General features: G+C 45.8%; 3 protein-coding genes across 3 annotated transcripts; 1 reads left to right on the plus strand and 2 right to left on the minus strand.

Annotated features, from left to right (window-relative positions):
* The first annotated feature begins 307 nt into the window (after positions 1-307).
* Positions 308-2142, plus strand: LOC109750927 (BTB/POZ and MATH domain-containing protein 2). The gene has a single exon (XM_020309850.4). The coding sequence runs from the start codon at positions 839-841 to the stop codon at positions 1931-1933; it is 1095 nt and encodes a 364-aa protein (XP_020165439.1). The 5' UTR covers positions 308-838; the 3' UTR covers positions 1934-2142.
* Positions 2143-2249: 107 nt separating this feature from the next.
* Positions 2250-4393, minus strand: LOC109750928 (probable histidine kinase 1). Its single transcript, XM_045233317.1, has 7 exons — positions 4092-4393; positions 3582-3712; positions 3342-3391; positions 2979-3208; positions 2882-2944; positions 2642-2745; positions 2250-2522 (listed from the first exon to the last, which is right to left on the minus strand). Exons 1-7 carry the CDS (start codon positions 4273-4275, stop codon positions 2418-2420), a joined length of 867 nt encoding a protein of 288 aa, XP_045089252.1. The 5' UTR covers positions 4276-4393; the 3' UTR covers positions 2250-2417.
* On the minus strand, positions 4327-6015 carry LOC123497259 (probable histidine kinase 1). The gene is made up of 4 exons (XM_045233633.1): positions 5455-6015; positions 4924-5310; positions 4389-4486; positions 4327-4339 (listed from the first exon to the last, which is right to left on the minus strand). Exons 1-4 carry the CDS (start codon positions 6007-6009, stop codon positions 4327-4329), a joined length of 1053 nt encoding a protein of 350 aa, XP_045089568.1. The 5' UTR covers positions 6010-6015.
* Between the last annotated feature and the right edge of the window lie 11198 nt (positions 6016-17213).

Here is a 17213-nt window from a genome sequence, read left to right on the forward strand (position 1 = left end):
ACTGAAGACATCCTATCTCATCCTATCTTTTTCTGCAAGGAAAGACATATCCTATCTAAAAAAACAATTAATCGTGCATGCATTAATCGGGAGCTATCTCCCTAAAGACGCACGCCATTAGAATTGTATAGGATGCATTAATTGTGTTTCTATCTAGGAACACCATTAATGGGTACCCTCCTATAGAAAGATACTCTAGACGATGCATTATCCCACGAGATAGGCACGTGAGGCCCCCTGCCGCAGCCTCATCCACGCTATAAAAACCCCCGAGCAATCCCCTCGAGAAGAACAAGTCCCCCGCTCTTCCAACCGCAACCCATCCGCAGAGAGCGAAAACAAATCACGAGCCTCCACGACGCCTGCGCTGCGCGAGCAGCGCACTCGTTCCCTCGTCGCTAAGGCTGCGCGGGCCCTCGGCCCATTAGGGCTCCCGGGCTTTAAAAGGGTACGGGCGGAATAAAACCGAAGTGGCAGGGGTTTGGACTGGGGCAGGCAATTTCCCTTCAGTTTCCGGGGTTTTCCTCTGCTCCGCCGTCTCCACCACCGCCGGCCGCCGCGACCTCGATTCCCCCCGGCTCCGGCGCGCGCAGGGGGCGATCTGAGGCGCACCTTCCCGTCAGGCGGGGGAGGGATTCACTTCCGCCCCGACCTCCACGGATCCTCCCCCGACTGGTCCCCCCATGGTCGTCTCCCCGGACGCCCGCCGATCCGCGGCCGGGGCGCGCCGCTGAGGCAATCGGGACCGATCCGCGCGGGCCTGCAATGCCCTCAGTGACGCCCGGCTCCAGAAACCCCTCCCCTGATCATCGGCCCGCCGACTCCCCTTCCTCCTTCCATGGGTGATCACCGCGAATTCCCCGCCTTGGCGCCGGGCCACTGCCTGCCCAAGACGTCGTCGATGAGCGTGACGGACTCGGTCACCGCCGTCCACGACTTCCGGGTCACGGGCTACTCGCTGCTCGACGGCATGGGCGTCGGCCGCTTCGTCAGCTCCAGCACCTTCACCGTCGGCGGCCTCGACTGGGCCGTCAGGTTCTACCCGGACGGCTCCACCGCCAACTGCCTCGGCAACGCCTCCGCCTTCCTCTACTACTGCAGCCGCGACAAGGACGTCAGGGCCAGGTTCACCCTCAACCTCATGGAGAACGACGGCCGCCTGTCCCAGGTAACCAACTCCTACATGAAGCACACATTCTCTCCGGCGAGTGACAATTGGGGCTTCATCAAGTTCATCGAGAAGTCCAAGATCCAGGGCTCGCCGTTCCTCGAGAACGACTGCCTCACCATCAGGTGCCTGCTCACCGTCACCAAAGAGTCCCGCACCCAAGACGTCGAGACCAATTCGATCGTGGTTCCGCCGTCGAATCTGCACCAGGATTTCGGGAACATGCTGCATGATGGAGAAGGCGCGGATGTCACGTTTACCGTGTGCGGCCAGTTGTTCCATGCTCACAGGTGTGTTTTGGCATTCCGCTCCCCTGTCTTCAGAGCAGAGCTCTTTGGCCCGCTGAGAGAAAATGCCACAGAGTGCATCAAGATAGATGACATGGAGCCTATGATATTTGAGGCGCTTCTTCACTTCATCTACACAGACACCCTGCCTGATAACTGCAAAGACGGAAAGGCTGCGGCTATGCAGCACATGCTCGTCGCCGCGGATCGGTACGGCGTCGACAGGCTAAGGCTGCTGTGTGAAAGGAAGCTGAGCGAAGCAATTGATGTGGAAACAGTATCAACCACCCTGGCTTTAGCAGAGCAACACCACTGCTCGCAGCTGCGAGGAGCCTGCATCAGATTCATGGCCTCGCCGGACATGCTTGGCCCTGTCATGTTAACCGACGGATTCAAGCATCTGGTAGCTAGCTGCCCGCTGATTTTGAAGGAGGTATTGGACGAGGTGTCCCGCATTTGGCGCGACAAGTCTTCTTAGAAGTAGAATAAGATGACACCTTATCATGGACTGATACGCGGTACTGTTTTACTCTGGTTCAGAAATCTTACATCTGTATGTCGCAGTTATATCTCTTCTGTGTAAGCCTTTAAAATTTGCATTTTTGTATATACACATTACATGACAGAATGACCCAATGGCAACCTGTAGTGCTAAGTGTTAATGACAAATCTGTAGGTTTGGGCATCCTTCTCCTTATTATTTTTCTACAAATCTTGGAACTGCAATTTATTTGTATGCTTTCCTGAATCTTGATTACGTACATATACTAATCTCTGGTATGAAGCAACAAATCAACACCCTGGCTGATCTAACGAAAGAAGGAAACTGTAAACCACATTCTTTAGCCTATACTAACCATGCCTCAGCCCTGAAACATCTTTGCCCGTTTTCAGAAGCAGTTAGACTGAATGTAGTTCTCCTGAAAGTTCTGGTACAGGAGTTTTGCCCATTGTCAGGAGCATCACTGGGCTTCTCTTGCAGGAATTGTGCAAGGCAGCATGACTGAAAATGTTGACCCTTCATTCTCCTTACTAAGCACAGTGAGAGTACCGCCCATCAAGTCCACCTGAATCATTGTGAAAATCAAATAACTGTTACACTTTTTTACACATACAAAGGCAAAAATACCTTAATATCTTAATGTTATCTTGAGGCCCAAGGATTCAAACTGGAACAAATACATACCAACTGCTTGCAGACAGCAAGGCCGAGCCCTGTCCCGCCATATTTTGTTGTATGGTCACCATTGGCATCCATATACCTCTTGAACGGAAACTGTAATGACTTCTCTGCAGATGATCATAAGCCGAAAGAACCAGCAAAAATGAATCAGAAACATATTCCAGAAACTATAAATTTTTGCCTGTCAAGTGAAACATGCAAACTATGATCATGCAGATGTATATCAAAAGTATCAGAAAAAACCTGGTATCCCCATTCCAGTGTCATAAACATCGAAGCGGAGCCAAACAGTTTCCTCCGTCCCCAGTCAAAAAAAAAAAAACAGTTTCCTCCGTACAATTTTCATTTGATGGAATGCCATTCTGATGAGCATCTTCACGGTTTGAGCAACGCGAGGCATCTTTATCACTATGGCTTGGCCAGGCAGCATAATATTCTGTTGCAGTGTTAACTGGGCTTGCAGAATGAGGTCTTGTATGTTCTATTTTGCATTCCAGTTGCTGCTTATCTACAATATTAAGGTTTATCCCAACCTTCCCTTCATGTGTAAACTTCACTGCATTGCTGAAACTGTTTTAAATGTTAAATATCATCAAACACATGTTTCGTACTATATCTATCCAAGCATATCTGTTCATTATCTTTATTAAACCTCTTATAAGAAGGCCAGTATGCCTTAGGAACAAATGAAACGGAAGCTCACCTGATCAAGTTTGTCAGAATTTCCTGAATCTTTTGCGCATCAGCTATGACCTATACAGACATTGAAAAACTTAGGTAACTATATCATTTGTAAGTCAGCTGAATCCCTGGACTGCCAAAAATCTCTCCTAACAACTTATATAATTTCTTAAGGCAATTGGATTCAAGTTGCAAATACATTATATAGACCTGATCAATACAAACAAAAAGCATGCAACACAATATGGATAATTGTCAGTACCTCTGATGGAACATCATCACCTATGCACCCTTCAAGGGTCAATTCCTTCTTCATAAATGACGATGCATTTTGGAGTACATGTTTAACTACTTCCCTTGGTCTAAATATTGCAGGCTGTAGTTTCATAATTCCTAAAATAATGAAGGTAGCAAAAAAATCTACTTCAGATATCAAGAATGTTTGACACATATTACTAATAATGCACTAACAATTAGAGAAACAAGTACTAATGCATGACCGACTTTTGACATATTTTTTTAACGAATCTTAAAACTCATCTCCACTTGGAAAACCTCATTCTTGACTTATTTGCTACACCCATATTAAAATTAGTCAACATTATTACTAATCATCAACCAGTGTTGCATTAAAAGAACTGAATCAGTACTAATTATCAACCACTTGTCAAGTTAGTTATGCACTAGGCCAGTCGCAGGTGTCTAGAAAATCCAACAATGTAACTAATCGACGGAACAATGATTTCACTTAAATATCGTATGGTTTAAATACCTGACTCTACTTTGGAGAGACCAAGGATGTCATTGATCGACTGTAACACAGCATTTCCAGAGGATAACATAGCCTCAAGCAACTGATGTTGTTCTTGATCCAGTTTGGTAGTTGCGAGAATTTTGGCAATGCTAAGGACTCCTGAAAGGGGAGATCTGATCTCATGTGACATTGTGGCTAGCATTTGTTGTGCCTGTGTTGTTTCTTCTGCATTTTTTTAGATAAGTGGAAGTACTCAGTATACCATTCTGAACCAAAATGCAATAAATCAATACTAGAGTAAAATGTACACCATGCAAACCTGTAATATTAAGTGATTTGCTATGCTCTGTTTCCTTGGCTTTTTGAACAGCTTCTCTCACCCTTATATCTGTCATTTTCTCTCTTGTTTTGACCTAAAGCGCATCGAAGTAGATGCAGTTTGGAAGCGTAGAATAAGATGTAATTTCAATGCAGAACAACATGCAGATGCAGTATATGAAATACGATAAGTTGGGGCATTAATTTCAAATGAAAATGATATCATGGCTCATGTGGAGAATACTCTCAAACTCAAATAATAGTTTATAATATCACTGCACAATGGTTTTCACGCGCACTACCAAAGCTGAAATCATGGAGAACTAACAAGGATAACGATGTTTTTTTATTCATGAGAGTGACAAGGATGCCGACACTATTTTAACTAAAGAAAAAAGGTGTAGAATTATGCACCAGGACCAGGAGAGACAAAGAAGCACAAAATCAATCTCAGAATAAAAATGGGACCGTAATAATGTCTTATCATTCGCTAGATTTTGGAGGTACGAGATTATTAAATTTAACAAATTACCTGATCTGTGATGTCCATTGCAACATAATTCACACCAATTGTTTCCCCGGACTTGGTGAAGACCGGTTCAATGTATACGACGAAAGTCTTTGGTCCAAACAATGGAGTATCAAATACAAACTCTCTCTTAGTAGGTATACCCTTGGCCATAACCTCTCTCTTGACCTTATTCATCTCGTCTATACCCTCTTCTGACAATATCTCATGATCTGTTTTACCAATAACATCCTGAAAACAAATTGTGATCCAGCCAAAAATCACAACTTGAAGTTTAAGATTAGAGAGCAGTGCACAATGGGGAGCGGAAAAATCAGTGGCAAAAGCATTCATCTCATCTGCAAGTGTCGGAAAGTGATTAAATATGTAGCGGTATCGCAACTCAGCATCCTGAAAAGGAGAAGAAATTGTTAAATATCATCAAATTTCATGTACCAGCCCCCTTATTTGGCTTCGCTGATTCTCTGGAATGCAACCTAAATGTACAATATAGGGTAAACTGTGTGAAAAAACATATAAAGCACTAAAGCAGACCTGATGAGCAATTACAATGGGAGCACTTTGTAGAATCAGGTGCAAGAAATAATCTGCCCGTTTTAACATCGCAGAGAATTCCTCGGTCGGTGTTTCTGGCTGAAATTTCTTCATATACTCCTCCAGCTTCTCCTCCAAGGAACGCTCCCTTTGCAGGTCTGCCTCGTGCGCTTTCTCCGACCGCAGCGCTCGCCGTTTCCAGTAGGAAACAGTGTCATACTCTGCATCATCTTCAAGCTCCTGGTCATGAGAAAGGTCACTACTCTCTTGGCTCGAACACTTCAGGGCATTGTGACGTTCGCCCTCCTCTAGCATTTGCTGCTTCTTTTGCTCAATCTCTTTTCGCTGCTGGGAAAGACGACCGAGCTCTTCCTTCAGGAGCCGGGCAGTGTTGGCCCTCTTGTATTCCCATTGCTTCACAAAGGACTGCATTTGAAAAGTGCCTTTCTCAGTGTTTGCTATTTCCAATAGCCGGTTGAGATCCACACGACCGGGTTGCTCCCTGAATTCAACATCCTTGAGCGCATCTTCGTGGTCCTTCCCAGGATTCTCCATTTTGTACTGTCGTTACCTGGCAAGATTGTGATATAAGCATTACTCAAACGATGCCAGCGATTGTTGCACGCCGCAGTAATTAATTACTGAGGAATGCAGCTGATGAACACAATTTACTGCCAATGTTCCTGGGCTACTGAAGAAGGTGCCGTCACTTTCTTCTCAAGACACTACTGGATAGAGCATATACATACTATTAGTAGTTGTTGTTGTATAAACAGTAAAAACAAACACAAAAGTAATGAGAAAATGAGATGTGCAAATCTCTGAGACTAACATTCAGGCCATCTGATTCTGAACTGAACTTTCCAAAAGAACAGCCAGCCCCGGAATCGCTACGATCCAGATCCTCTGTTCCATTCCATTCGAATGGAACTCACTGCCGTCACCAAGCATGTGACAAAACGCCTAATCTAGCTCACGGCACAGTCAAATTAAGATGGTGCGCAGTCACCACTCACTCACATGAAAGCCACGGAGCACGGGAAAGTTACCTCGGGGCCGGACGGCACGCGCGCGGCAACAGTGGAAGGAGCTGCAGGCGCAGGGGCAACGAGCGAGGGACAGGGACTGACGGAGAGCGGGGGGATAGTGGGTCAAGCGGTCAATGCGTTGCACAGCGCTGGGAGAGTGGTAGGCTTACTGGTGGAGGGGTGTCTAATGGCAGGAAGCGGACCAAGCCACCAAGGCAAGGAAGATGGTGGTGCGGCCATGTGACGGGAAACAGTATAAAACGCGGAGGCGCCAACGGGCCTGCAACCTGGAAAGAAACATGTTTTTTATAAGAAGCGAGCCTATGATCGTGATGGTTGATTTGATGTTTCTACGTTCATATGTGGTCGTCGCTCTTTCCAAACATGTCCTGCATTAATTAACTTAACCAAAGAAAAAACTTAACCAAATCAAAATTTTAACTAAATCAAAACTTCCCTTGTCTTCTCTAGCCATAGTCAAATCAAATCAAATCTTATCAAAACCTCAAGTAAATCAAAATTTTCTTTGTCTTTCCCTATCTATACTCAAATCAAATCTTGATAGCTTTGGAGTTTTCTTTTTCTTTTTCTTTACTCCACCAAGGCATAGCTTCGGTCCTTGCTTTGACTTTGATAATTGCCAGTGTGATTTTTTTGTGTGTGTCTGTTGGTGTTGGCTATGTGCATCCTAACTATGCAGAGGCCGGGTGTATGCTCATTGTATTTGTATTCTCTTGATGCTTCATTTTGAGCTAATAAAATTCACCCTTTGTCGAAAAAATCAAATCAAATCATACCAAAATCAAAATCAAAAATTTACTTGTCCTTCCCTACCTATATCCAAATGAAATCAAATTGAATCTTATCAAAACCTCAGCTAAATCAGACTTTTCTTTGTGTTTCCCTACACATACTCAAATCAAATCAAACTATATCTATGGGTCGCGATATTCACCACACGTGTGCCATATTAAACATTCGCCCACACACCGTGTGTGGCGTAAGCAGGAGGCAACCCATGTATGGTTAATCATAGTTGTCATGTGTGTTTACCTGTTTGCCACGTACGCGCAACTGCAGTTGCCACGTCTGGTCCAACCATAGTTGTCATGTATGGTTAATCATAGTCAGTGGCAGAGGTAGGTTCGGCCTAGGTCCCAGGCAAGCAGTGTAGCTACAGTAAGCTACAGTGACATTTTGGCTACATTATGCTACAGTTAACAAAGAGAAAATCCACCACGCCCCATGCCAAGGCCATGGCTGTCTGGGGCCTAGAACCGCCTCTGATCATAGTTGCAATGTGTGTTTACTTGGTTGCCACATACGCGCAACTGCAGTTGCATCTAACAACATGCGAGTGTCGTGTGGGCGAAGAGCAGTTCACCCACACACGGGCGGACTAGGCAGGTCACCCACATGCTATGCCTACGTGACACTGAAATTCCAACAGATTCCTTTAGGATTCGTACAAAACAGAATCAACGTGGATCAACGTGTGTGGGCGGAGTGCAAACATGCCACACGTGTGGGCGTTGTCATTTGGGATATCTATACCCCTAATACTAAAGGACATTGCGTTTCTCCGATTTTTGTTCCCTCCACCTATCCTAATCCTAAGCTGCCCATAAAGTTGAAGTAAATTATCCACCATGTCACTCGTAAGTGAAAAAAAACTCTTTGTTAATTGTTTCTCTGTTTTTTCGCCTTGAAATTACCCACCCCACCCCCATAAGTGCAAAAACTCTTCATTAATTATTATTTTTGAATTCTTCATCTCTCATCGAAACTGCCACTAAAGTTAAAGTAAATTACTCACCTTGTCACCCGTAAAAGTGAAGAAAAAAAAACGAGCATTCCTCCGAATTATTCGTACGTCATAGGGCACTTCAGTTTTTCATCCATCGTGAGGCTGACCTTTCTTTCCTTCTCGTACATGCATCAAGGATGTACTAAAAAAATATACACGCATCAAGGAACAAATCCAACATCGATCCATTGTGAGCATGTTAGAATCACACACATGGAGTGTGAATATTTGGAACTTGATTTGAAGACCATGATTTTATTATCCCGTTGCAATTCACGGGCTTTTTTGCTAGTATTACCAAAATCTGTGTGTACCCCCAAGAGCTGTTAGTGGTCTCGGTGTTAGAAACATACAAGCACAAAACTTTTGCCTCGTGTTGCAATTTTCTTATAAGTTCCTTCATACTACAAACCTACCATAGAGATATTGGATACTACACCAGTCTCCCCTACACATTGGGCTAGGCCAGAATAGCTCTTTCCTAGCAAAAACCATCTACAAACACATTCACAGCCCGAGAGAAATCTCCCTATGCTCTGTTGGGAACGGTGAGGCCATTTTCTTCTATCAAGACAGATGGCTCAAACCAGAGCTACTTGCAGTAGTATTTCCTTCTCTATACTCCCACCATAGTACAACAAATGCATTGGTCATCAATGTAGTGCAAGCAAGTGTGGAATTGAGGCTTCGTAATCATCTTGCCAGCCGCTTCTCGTGGTTGGCTAGTTTGAATTCGTTGTTGCGGGTTGTGTCACTTACAGAGGTGTTGAATTCCTTAAAACTACTCAATGGGGAAGTTGTCACAACAAGATGGGCATATGCGGCTCTCTCTCTCTTCCGACATACCTGACGCGGGGCTGCTTGCAATCTGGGAGTCACGGGTACCCAACAAACCCAAGGTCTTTGGTTGGATGTGCCGGAGAGCCGCTACATCCACCACCACGCCGTCGTGCTGTTGGATCTCCATCAACCTCTCCTCTCCCCTTGCTGGATCAAGAAAGGAGGAGACGTCGCTGCACCGTACGTGTGTTGAACGCGGAGGTGCCGTACGTTCGGCACTCGGTCATCGGTGATTTGGATCACGGCGAGTACGACTCCGTCATCCACGTTCATTGGAATGCTTCCGCTCGCGATCTACAACGGTATGTAGATGCACTCCCTTCCCTCGTTGCTAATAGACTCCATAGATGCATCTTGGTGAGCGTAGGAAAATTTTAAAATTATGCTACGATTCCCAACAGTGGCATCATGAGCCAGGCCTATGCGTAGTTACTATGCACGAGTAGAACACAAAGAAGTTGTGGGCGTTGATGTTGCCAATTCTTCTTGCCGCTACTAGTCGTTTCTTGTTTCGGCGGCATTGTAGGATGAAGCGGCCCGGACCGACCTTACACGTACGCTTACGTGAGACAGGTTCCACCGACTGACATGCACTAGTTGCATAAGGTGGCTAGCGGGTGTCTGTCTCTCCTACTTTAGTCGGAACGGATTCGATGAAAAGGGTCCTTATGAAGGGTAAATAGAAATTGGCAAATCACGTTGTGGTCATACGTAGGTAAGAAATCGTTCTTGCTAGAAACCTACAAACCACGTAAAAACTTGCAACAACAATTAGAGGACGTCTAACTTGTTTTTGCAGCAAGTGATATATGTGATATGATATGGCCAGAAGATGTGATGAATGATATATGTGATGTATGAGATTGATCATATTCTTGTAATAGGAATCACGACTTGCATGTCGATGAGTATGACAACCGGCAGGAGCCATAGGAGTTGTCTTTATTATTTTGCATGACCTGCGTGTCATTGAATAACGCCATGTAATTTACTTTACTTTGTTGCTAAACGGTTAGCCATAGAAGTAGAAGTAATCGTTGGCGTGACAACTTCATGAAGACACAATGATGGAGATCATGATGATGGAGATCATGGTGTCATGCCGGTGACGAAGATGATCATGGTGCCCCGAAGATGGAGATCAAAGGAGCATGATGATATTGGCCATATCATGTCACTATTTGATTGCATGTGATGTTTATCATGTTTTTGCATCTTATTTGCTTAGAACGACGGTAGAAAATAGGATGATCCCTTATAATAATTTCAAGAAAGTGTTCACCCTAACTGTGCACCGTTGCGAAGGTTCGTCGTTTCGAAGCACCACGTGATGATCGGGTGTGATAGATTCTTACGTTCGCATACAACGGGTGTTGACGAGCCTAGCATGTACAGACATGGCCTCGGAACACACGCAATACACTTAGGTTGACTTGACGAGCCTAGCATGTACAGACATGGCTTCGGAACACGGAGGACCGAAAGGTCGAGCATGAGTCGTATAGAAGATACGATCAACATGGAGATGTTCACCGATCTTGACTAGTCCGTCTCACGTGATGATCGGACACGGCCTAGTTGAGCTCGGATCATGTTTCACTTAGATGACTAGAGGGATGTCTGTCTGAGTGGGAGTTCATTAAATAATTTGATTATATGAACTTAATTATCATGAACTTAGTCTAAAATCTTTACATTATGTATTGTAAATCAAATGGCCCACGTTGTCCTCAATTTCAACGCGTTCCTAGAGAAAACCAAGCTGAAAGATGATGGCAGCAACTATACGGACTGGGTCCGGAACCTGAGGCTCATCCTCATAGTTGCCAAGAAAGATTATGTCTTAGAAGCACCGCTAGGTGAAGCACCAATCCCTGAGAACCAAGACGTTATGAACGCTTGGCAGCAGCGTGCTGATGATTACTCCCTCGTTCAGTGCGGCATGCTTTACAGCTTAGAACCGGGTCTCCAAAAGCGTTTTGAGAAACATGGAGCATATGAGATGTTCGAGGAGCTGAAACTGGTTTTTCAAGCTCATGCCCGGGTCGAGAGATATGATGTCTCCGACAAGTTCTTCAGCTGTAAAATGGAGGAGAACAGTTCTGTTAGTGAGCACATACTCAGAATGTCTGGGTTGCACAACCGCTTGTCTCAGCTGGGAGTTAATCTCCCGGATGACGCGGTCATTGACAGAATCCTCCAGTCGCTTCCACCAAGCTACAAGAGCTTTGTGATGAACTACAATATGCAGGGGATGGAAAAGACCATTCCCGAGGTATATTCAATGCTAAAATCAGCGGAAGGGGAGATCAGAAAAGAACATCAAGTGTTGATGGTGAATAAAACCACTAAGTTCAAGAAGGGCAAGGGTAAGAAGAACTTCAAGAAGGACGGCAAGGGAGTTGCCGCGCCCGGTAAGCCAGTTACCGGGAAGAAGTCAAAGAATGGACCCAAGCCCGAGACTGAGTGCTTTTATTGCAAGGGAAGTGGTCACTGGAAGCGGAACTGCCCCAAATATTTAGCGGACAAGAAGAAGGCCGGCAACACCCAAGGTATATGTGATATACAAGTAATTGATGTGTACCTTACCAGTACTCGTAGTAGCTCCTGGGTATTTGATACCGGTGCGGTTGCTCATATTTGTAACTCAAATCAGGAACTACGGAATAAACGGAGACTGGCAAAAGACGAGGTGACGATGCGCGTCGGGAATGGTTCCAAGGTCGATGTGATCGCCGTCGGCACGCTACCTCTGCATCTACCCACGGGATTAGTTATAAACCTCAATAATTGTTATTTAGTGCCAGCTTTGAGCATGAACATTGTATCTGGATCTCGTTTAATTCGAGATGGCTACTCATTTAAATCTGAGAATAATGGTTGTTCTATTTATTTGAGAGATATGTTTTATGGTCATGCCCCGCTGGTCAATGGTTTATTTTTGATGAATCTCGAACGTGATGCTACACATGTTCATAGTGTGAATACCAAAAGATGTAAAGTTGATAACGATAGTCCCACATACTTGTGGCACTGCCGCCTTGGTCACATTGGTGTCAAGCGCATGAAGAAGCTCCATGCAGATGGACTTTTGGAGTCTCTTGATTACGAATCATTTGACACGTGCGAACCATGCCTCATGGGTAAGATGACCAAGACTCCGTTCTCCGGAACAATGGAGCGAGCAACCAACTTATTGGAAATCATACATACCGATGTGTGCGGTCCAATGAGTGTTGAGGCTCGCGGAGGATATCGTTATGTTCTCACTCTCACTGATGATTTAAGTAGATATGGGTATGTCTACCTAATGAAACACAAGTCTGAAACCTTTAAAAAGTTCAAGGAATTTCAGAGTGAAGTCGAGAATCAACGTGACAGGAAAATAAAATTCTTACGATCAGATCGTGGTGGAGAATATTTAAGTCACGAATTTGGTACACACTTAAGGAAATGTGGAATAGTTTCACAACTCACGCCGCCTGGAACACCTCAGAGAAATGGTGTGTCCGAACGTCGTAATCGCACTCTATTAGATATGGTGCGATCTATGATGTCTCTTACCGATTTGCCGCTCTCATTTTGGGGTTATGCTTTAGAGACTGCCGCATTCACTTTAAATAGGGCACCGTCTAAATCCGTTGAGACGACACCGTATGAATTATGGTTTGGGAAGAAACCTAAGCTGTCGTTTCTAAAAGTTTGGGGATGCGATGCTTATGTCAAGAAACTTCAACCTGAAAAGCTCGAACCCAAATCGGAAAAATGCGTCTTCATAGGATACCCTAAGGAAACTATTGGGTATACCTTCTACCTCAGATCCGAAGGCAAGATCTTCGTTGCCAAGAACGGGTCCTTTCTAGAGAAGGAGTTTCTCTCGAAAGAATTGAGTGGGAGGAAAGTGGAACTTGATGAGATGATAGTCACCCCTTCCGAACCGGAAAGTAGCGCAGCGCGGGAAAATGTTCCTGTGGTGCCTACACCGACTGGGGAGGAAGTTAATGATGATGATCATGAAGCTTCAGATCAAGTTACTGAACTTCGTAGGTCCACAAGGACACGTTCCGCACCAGAGTGGTACGGCAACCCTGTCCTGGAAATCATGTTGTTAGACAACGGTGAACCTTCGAACTATGAAGAAGCGATGGCGGGCCCGGATTCCGACAAATGGCTAGAAGCCATGAAATCCGAGATAGAATCCATGTATGAAAACAAAGTATGGACTTTGACTGACTTGCCCGATGAGCGGCGAGCCATAGAAAACAAATGGATCTTTAAGAAGAAGACGGACGCAGATGGTAATGTGACCATCTACAAAGCTCGACTTGTCGCTAAGGGTTATCGACAAGTTCAAGGGGTTGACTACGATGAGACTTTCTCACCCGTAGCGAAGCTGAAGTCCGTCCGAATCATGTTAGCAATTGCCGCATACTATGATTATGAGATATGGCATATGGACGTCAAAACGGCATTCCTTAACGGCTTCCTTAAGGAAGAGTTGTATATGATGCAGCCGGAAGGTTTTGTCGATCCTAAGAATGCTAACAAAGTATGCAAGCTCCAGCGCTCAATCTATGGGCTGGTGCAAGCATCTCGGAGTTGGAACATTCGCTTTGATGAGATGATCAAAGCGTTTGGGTTTACACAGACTTATGGAGAAGCCTGTGTTTACAAGAAAGTGAGTGGGAGCTCTGTAGCATTTCTCATATTATATGTGGATGACATATTATTGATGGGAAATGATATAGAATTCTTGGAAAGTATAAAGGCCTATTTGAATAAGTGTTTTTCAATGAAGGACCTTGGAGAAGCTGCTTACATATTAGGCATCAAGATCTATAGAGATAGATCAAGACGCCTCATTGGTCTTTCACAGAGTACATACCTTGACAAGATATTGAAGAAGTTCAGTATGGATCAGTCCAAGAAGGGGTTCTTGCCTGTATTGCAAGGTGTGCAATTGAGCACGGCTCAATGCCCGACCACGGCAGAAGATATAGAAGAGATGAGTGTCATCCCCTATGCCTCGGCCATAGGGTCTATTATGTATGCCATGCTGTGTACCAGACCTGATGTAAACCTTGCCGTAAGTTTGGTAGGAAGGTACCAAAGTAATCCCGGCAAGGAACACTGGACAGCGGTCAAGAATATCCTGAAGTACCTGAAGAGGACTAAGGATATGTTTCTCGTTTATGGAGGTGACGAAGAGCTCGTCGTAAAGGGTTACGTCGACGCTAGCTTCGACACAGATCCGGATGACTCGAAGTCACAGACCAGATACGTGTATATTTTGAATAGAGGAGCAGTAAGCTGGTGCAGTTGCAAGCAAAGCGTCGTGGCGGGATCTACATGTGAAGCGGAATACATGGCAGCCTCGGAGGCAGCACAGGAAGCAGTCTGGATGAAGGAGTTCATTACCGACCTAGGGGTGATTCCCAATGCGTCGGGCCCAATGACTCTCTTCTGTGACAACACTGGAGCTATTGCCCTTGCGAAGGAGCCCAGGTTTCACAGGAAGACCAGGCATATCAAGCGTCGCTTCAACTCCATTCGTGAAAGTGTTCAAAATGGAGACATAGATATTTGTAAAGTACACACGGACCTGAATGTAGCAGATCCGTTGACTAAACCTCTCCCTAGGGCAAAACATGATCAACACCAGGACGCAATGGGTGTTCGATTCATCACAATGTAACTAGATTATTGACTCTAGTGCAAGTGGGAGACTGTTGGAAATATGCCCTAGAGGCAATAATAAATGGTTATTATTATATTTCTGTGTTCATGATAATAGTCTCTTATTCATGCTATAATTGTATTGTTTGGAAATCGTAATACATGTGTGAATACATAGACCACAACCTGTCCCTAGTAAGCCTCTAGTTGACTAGCTCGTTGATCAACAGATAGTCATGGTTTCCTGACTATGGACATAGGATGTCACTGATAACGGGATCACATCATTAGGAGAATGATGTGATGGACAAGACCCAACTTAAGCATAGCATAAAAGATCGTGTAGTTTCGTTTGCTAGAGCTTTTCCAATGTCAAGTATCTTTTCCTTAGACCATGAGATCGTGCAACTCCCGGATACCGTAGGAGTGCTTTGGGTGTGCCAAACGTCACAACGTAACTGGGTGACTATAAAGGTGCATTACGGGTATCTCCGGAAGTGTCTGTTGGGTTGGCACGGATCGAGACTGGGATTTGTCACTCCGTGTAAACGGAGAGGTATCTCTGGGCCCACTCGGTAATGCATCATCATAATGAGCTCAATGTGACTAAGGCGTTAGTCACGGGATCATGCATTGCGGTACGAGTAAAGAGACTTGCCGGTAACGAGATTGAACAAGGTATTGGGATACCGACGATCGAATCTCGGGTAAGTAACATACCGATTGACAAAGGGAATTGCATACGGATTGATTGAATCCTCGACACCGTGGTTCACCCGATGATATCATCGTGGAACATGTGGGAGCCAACATGAGTATCCAGATCCCGCTGTTGGTTATTGACCGGAGAGGCGTCTCGGTCATGTCTGCATGTCTCCCGAACCCGTAGGGTCTACACACTTAAGGTCCGGTGACGCTAGGGTTGTAGAGATATATGTATGCGGAAACCCGAAAGTTGTTCGGAGTCCCGGATGAGATCCCGGACGTCACGAGAGGTTCCGGAATGGTCCGGAGGTGAAGAATTATATATAGGAAGTCCAGTTTTGGCCACCGGGAAAGTTTCGGGGGTTATCGGTATTGTACCGGGACCACCGGAAGGGTCCCGGGGGTCCACCGGGTGGGGCCACCTGTCCCGGAGGGCCCCGTGGGCTGAAAGTGGAGGGGAACCAGCCCCTAATGGGCTGGGGCGCCACCTTGGGCCTCCCCCCCATGCGCCTAGGGTTGGGAACCCTAGGGGGGGGGGGAGTTCCCCCTTGCCTTGGGGGGCAAGGCAACCCCTTCCCCCCCTTGGCCGCCGCCCCCCCCCCCCCCCCCCCCCCCTTGGAGATCCCATCTCCAAGGGCTGCACACCCCCCTTGGGGGCCTATATAAAGGGGGGGGAGGGAGGGCAGCACACTACAGCCTTTGGCGCCTCCCTCCTCCCCTGCAACACCTCTCTCTCTCTCGCAGAAGCTCGGCGAAGCCCTGCCGGAGAGCCGCTACATCCACCACCACGCCGTCGTGCTGTTGGATCTCCATCAACCTCTCCTCCCCCCTTGCTGGATCAAGAAAGGAGGAGACGTCGCTGCACCGTACGTGTGTTGAACGCGGAGGTGCCGTACGTTCGGCACTCGGTCATCGGTGATTTGGATCACGGCGAGTACGACTCCGTCATCCACGTTCATTGGAATGCTTCCGCTCGCGATCTACAACGGTATGTAGATGCACTCCCTTCCCTCGTTGCTAGTAGACTCCATAGATGCATCTTGGTGAGCGTAGGAAAATTTTAAAATTATGCTACGATTCCCAACAGGATGGTGCACCTTGATCGGTTAAACACTCGGGCAACCTACACCACAAGACTACTAAACAAGACCAATTTTCCCCATGATGCTTCCACCCTCTAAAGATCGTTAACACCTGTTCTTTACATGCCATGTTGCACGGCATGTCTGACAAGGTATTGGAATCGTACCAAGGTCAAACCCGACCAACGACATGTGGTCATCAACAACACCTCCCACATGCCTCTCACAATCAATGTATTCACCCTACTTAATTACAACACTCTTCAATATTTGGGCACACAATTAAATGGTGTTCAGCAGGGTAGAATCGACTAACTTTGACACTGTGCTCAATAATTGATGAGCTCATCTCCTTGTCGCATAGATTAAGAACCTCTTAGCTCGGCTATCACGTCGGGGTTGCGGCTTGATCATCTCTCCTCTCAAGGCTATGACGATGTATATGGACGTTGCAACACCCCGTTGAAATATATTCAGGTGGGGAGCGTTTTCACTCTGGTGACCATTTCAAAAAAAAAACTAATAGACGAGTTGAATCGAACATCTTCAACGTCAATGCATAGCCTATATGACAACAACAGTTCGACTCTACAAGGATACTTCAACTTGTGTGTTAAAGAC

Source organism: Aegilops tauschii, chromosome 2, assembly GCF_002575655.3.
Source record: "Aegilops tauschii subsp. strangulata cultivar AL8/78 chromosome 2, Aet v6.0, whole genome shotgun sequence".
Lineage (NCBI taxonomy): Eukaryota > Viridiplantae > Streptophyta > Magnoliopsida > Poales > Poaceae > Aegilops > Aegilops tauschii.

Excerpts from the sequence above, each read along its gene's own strand:
- LOC109750927 (XM_020309850.4), top strand. The coding sequence starts at position 839 with ATGGGTGATCACCGCGAATTCCCCGCCTTGGCGCCGGGCCACTGCCTG.
- LOC109750928 (XM_045233317.1), bottom strand. The coding sequence starts at position 4,275 with ATGCTAGCCACAATGTCACATGAGATCAGATCTCCCCTTTCAGGAGTC. Across the intron at positions 3,209-3,341 it reads ATTCTGACAAACTTGATCAG|TTTCAGCAATGCAGTGAAGT; the intron begins GTGAGCTTCCGT and ends CATTTAAAACAG. Across the intron at positions 2,523-2,641 it reads TTGCTGTCTGCAAGCAGTTG|GTGGACTTGATGGGCGGTAC; the intron begins GTATGTATTTGT and ends ACAATGATTCAG.
- LOC123497259 (XM_045233633.1), bottom strand. The coding sequence starts at position 6,009 with ATGGAGAATCCTGGGAAGGACCACGAAGATGCGCTCAAGGATGTTGAA. Across the intron at positions 5,311-5,454 it reads CCATTGTAATTGCTCATCAG|GATGCTGAGTTGCGATACCG; the intron begins GTCTGCTTTAGT and ends TCTCCTTTTCAG. Across the intron at positions 4,487-4,923 it reads CAATGGACATCACAGATCAG|GTCAAAACAAGAGAGAAAAT; the intron begins GTAATTTGTTAA and ends GATGCGCTTTAG.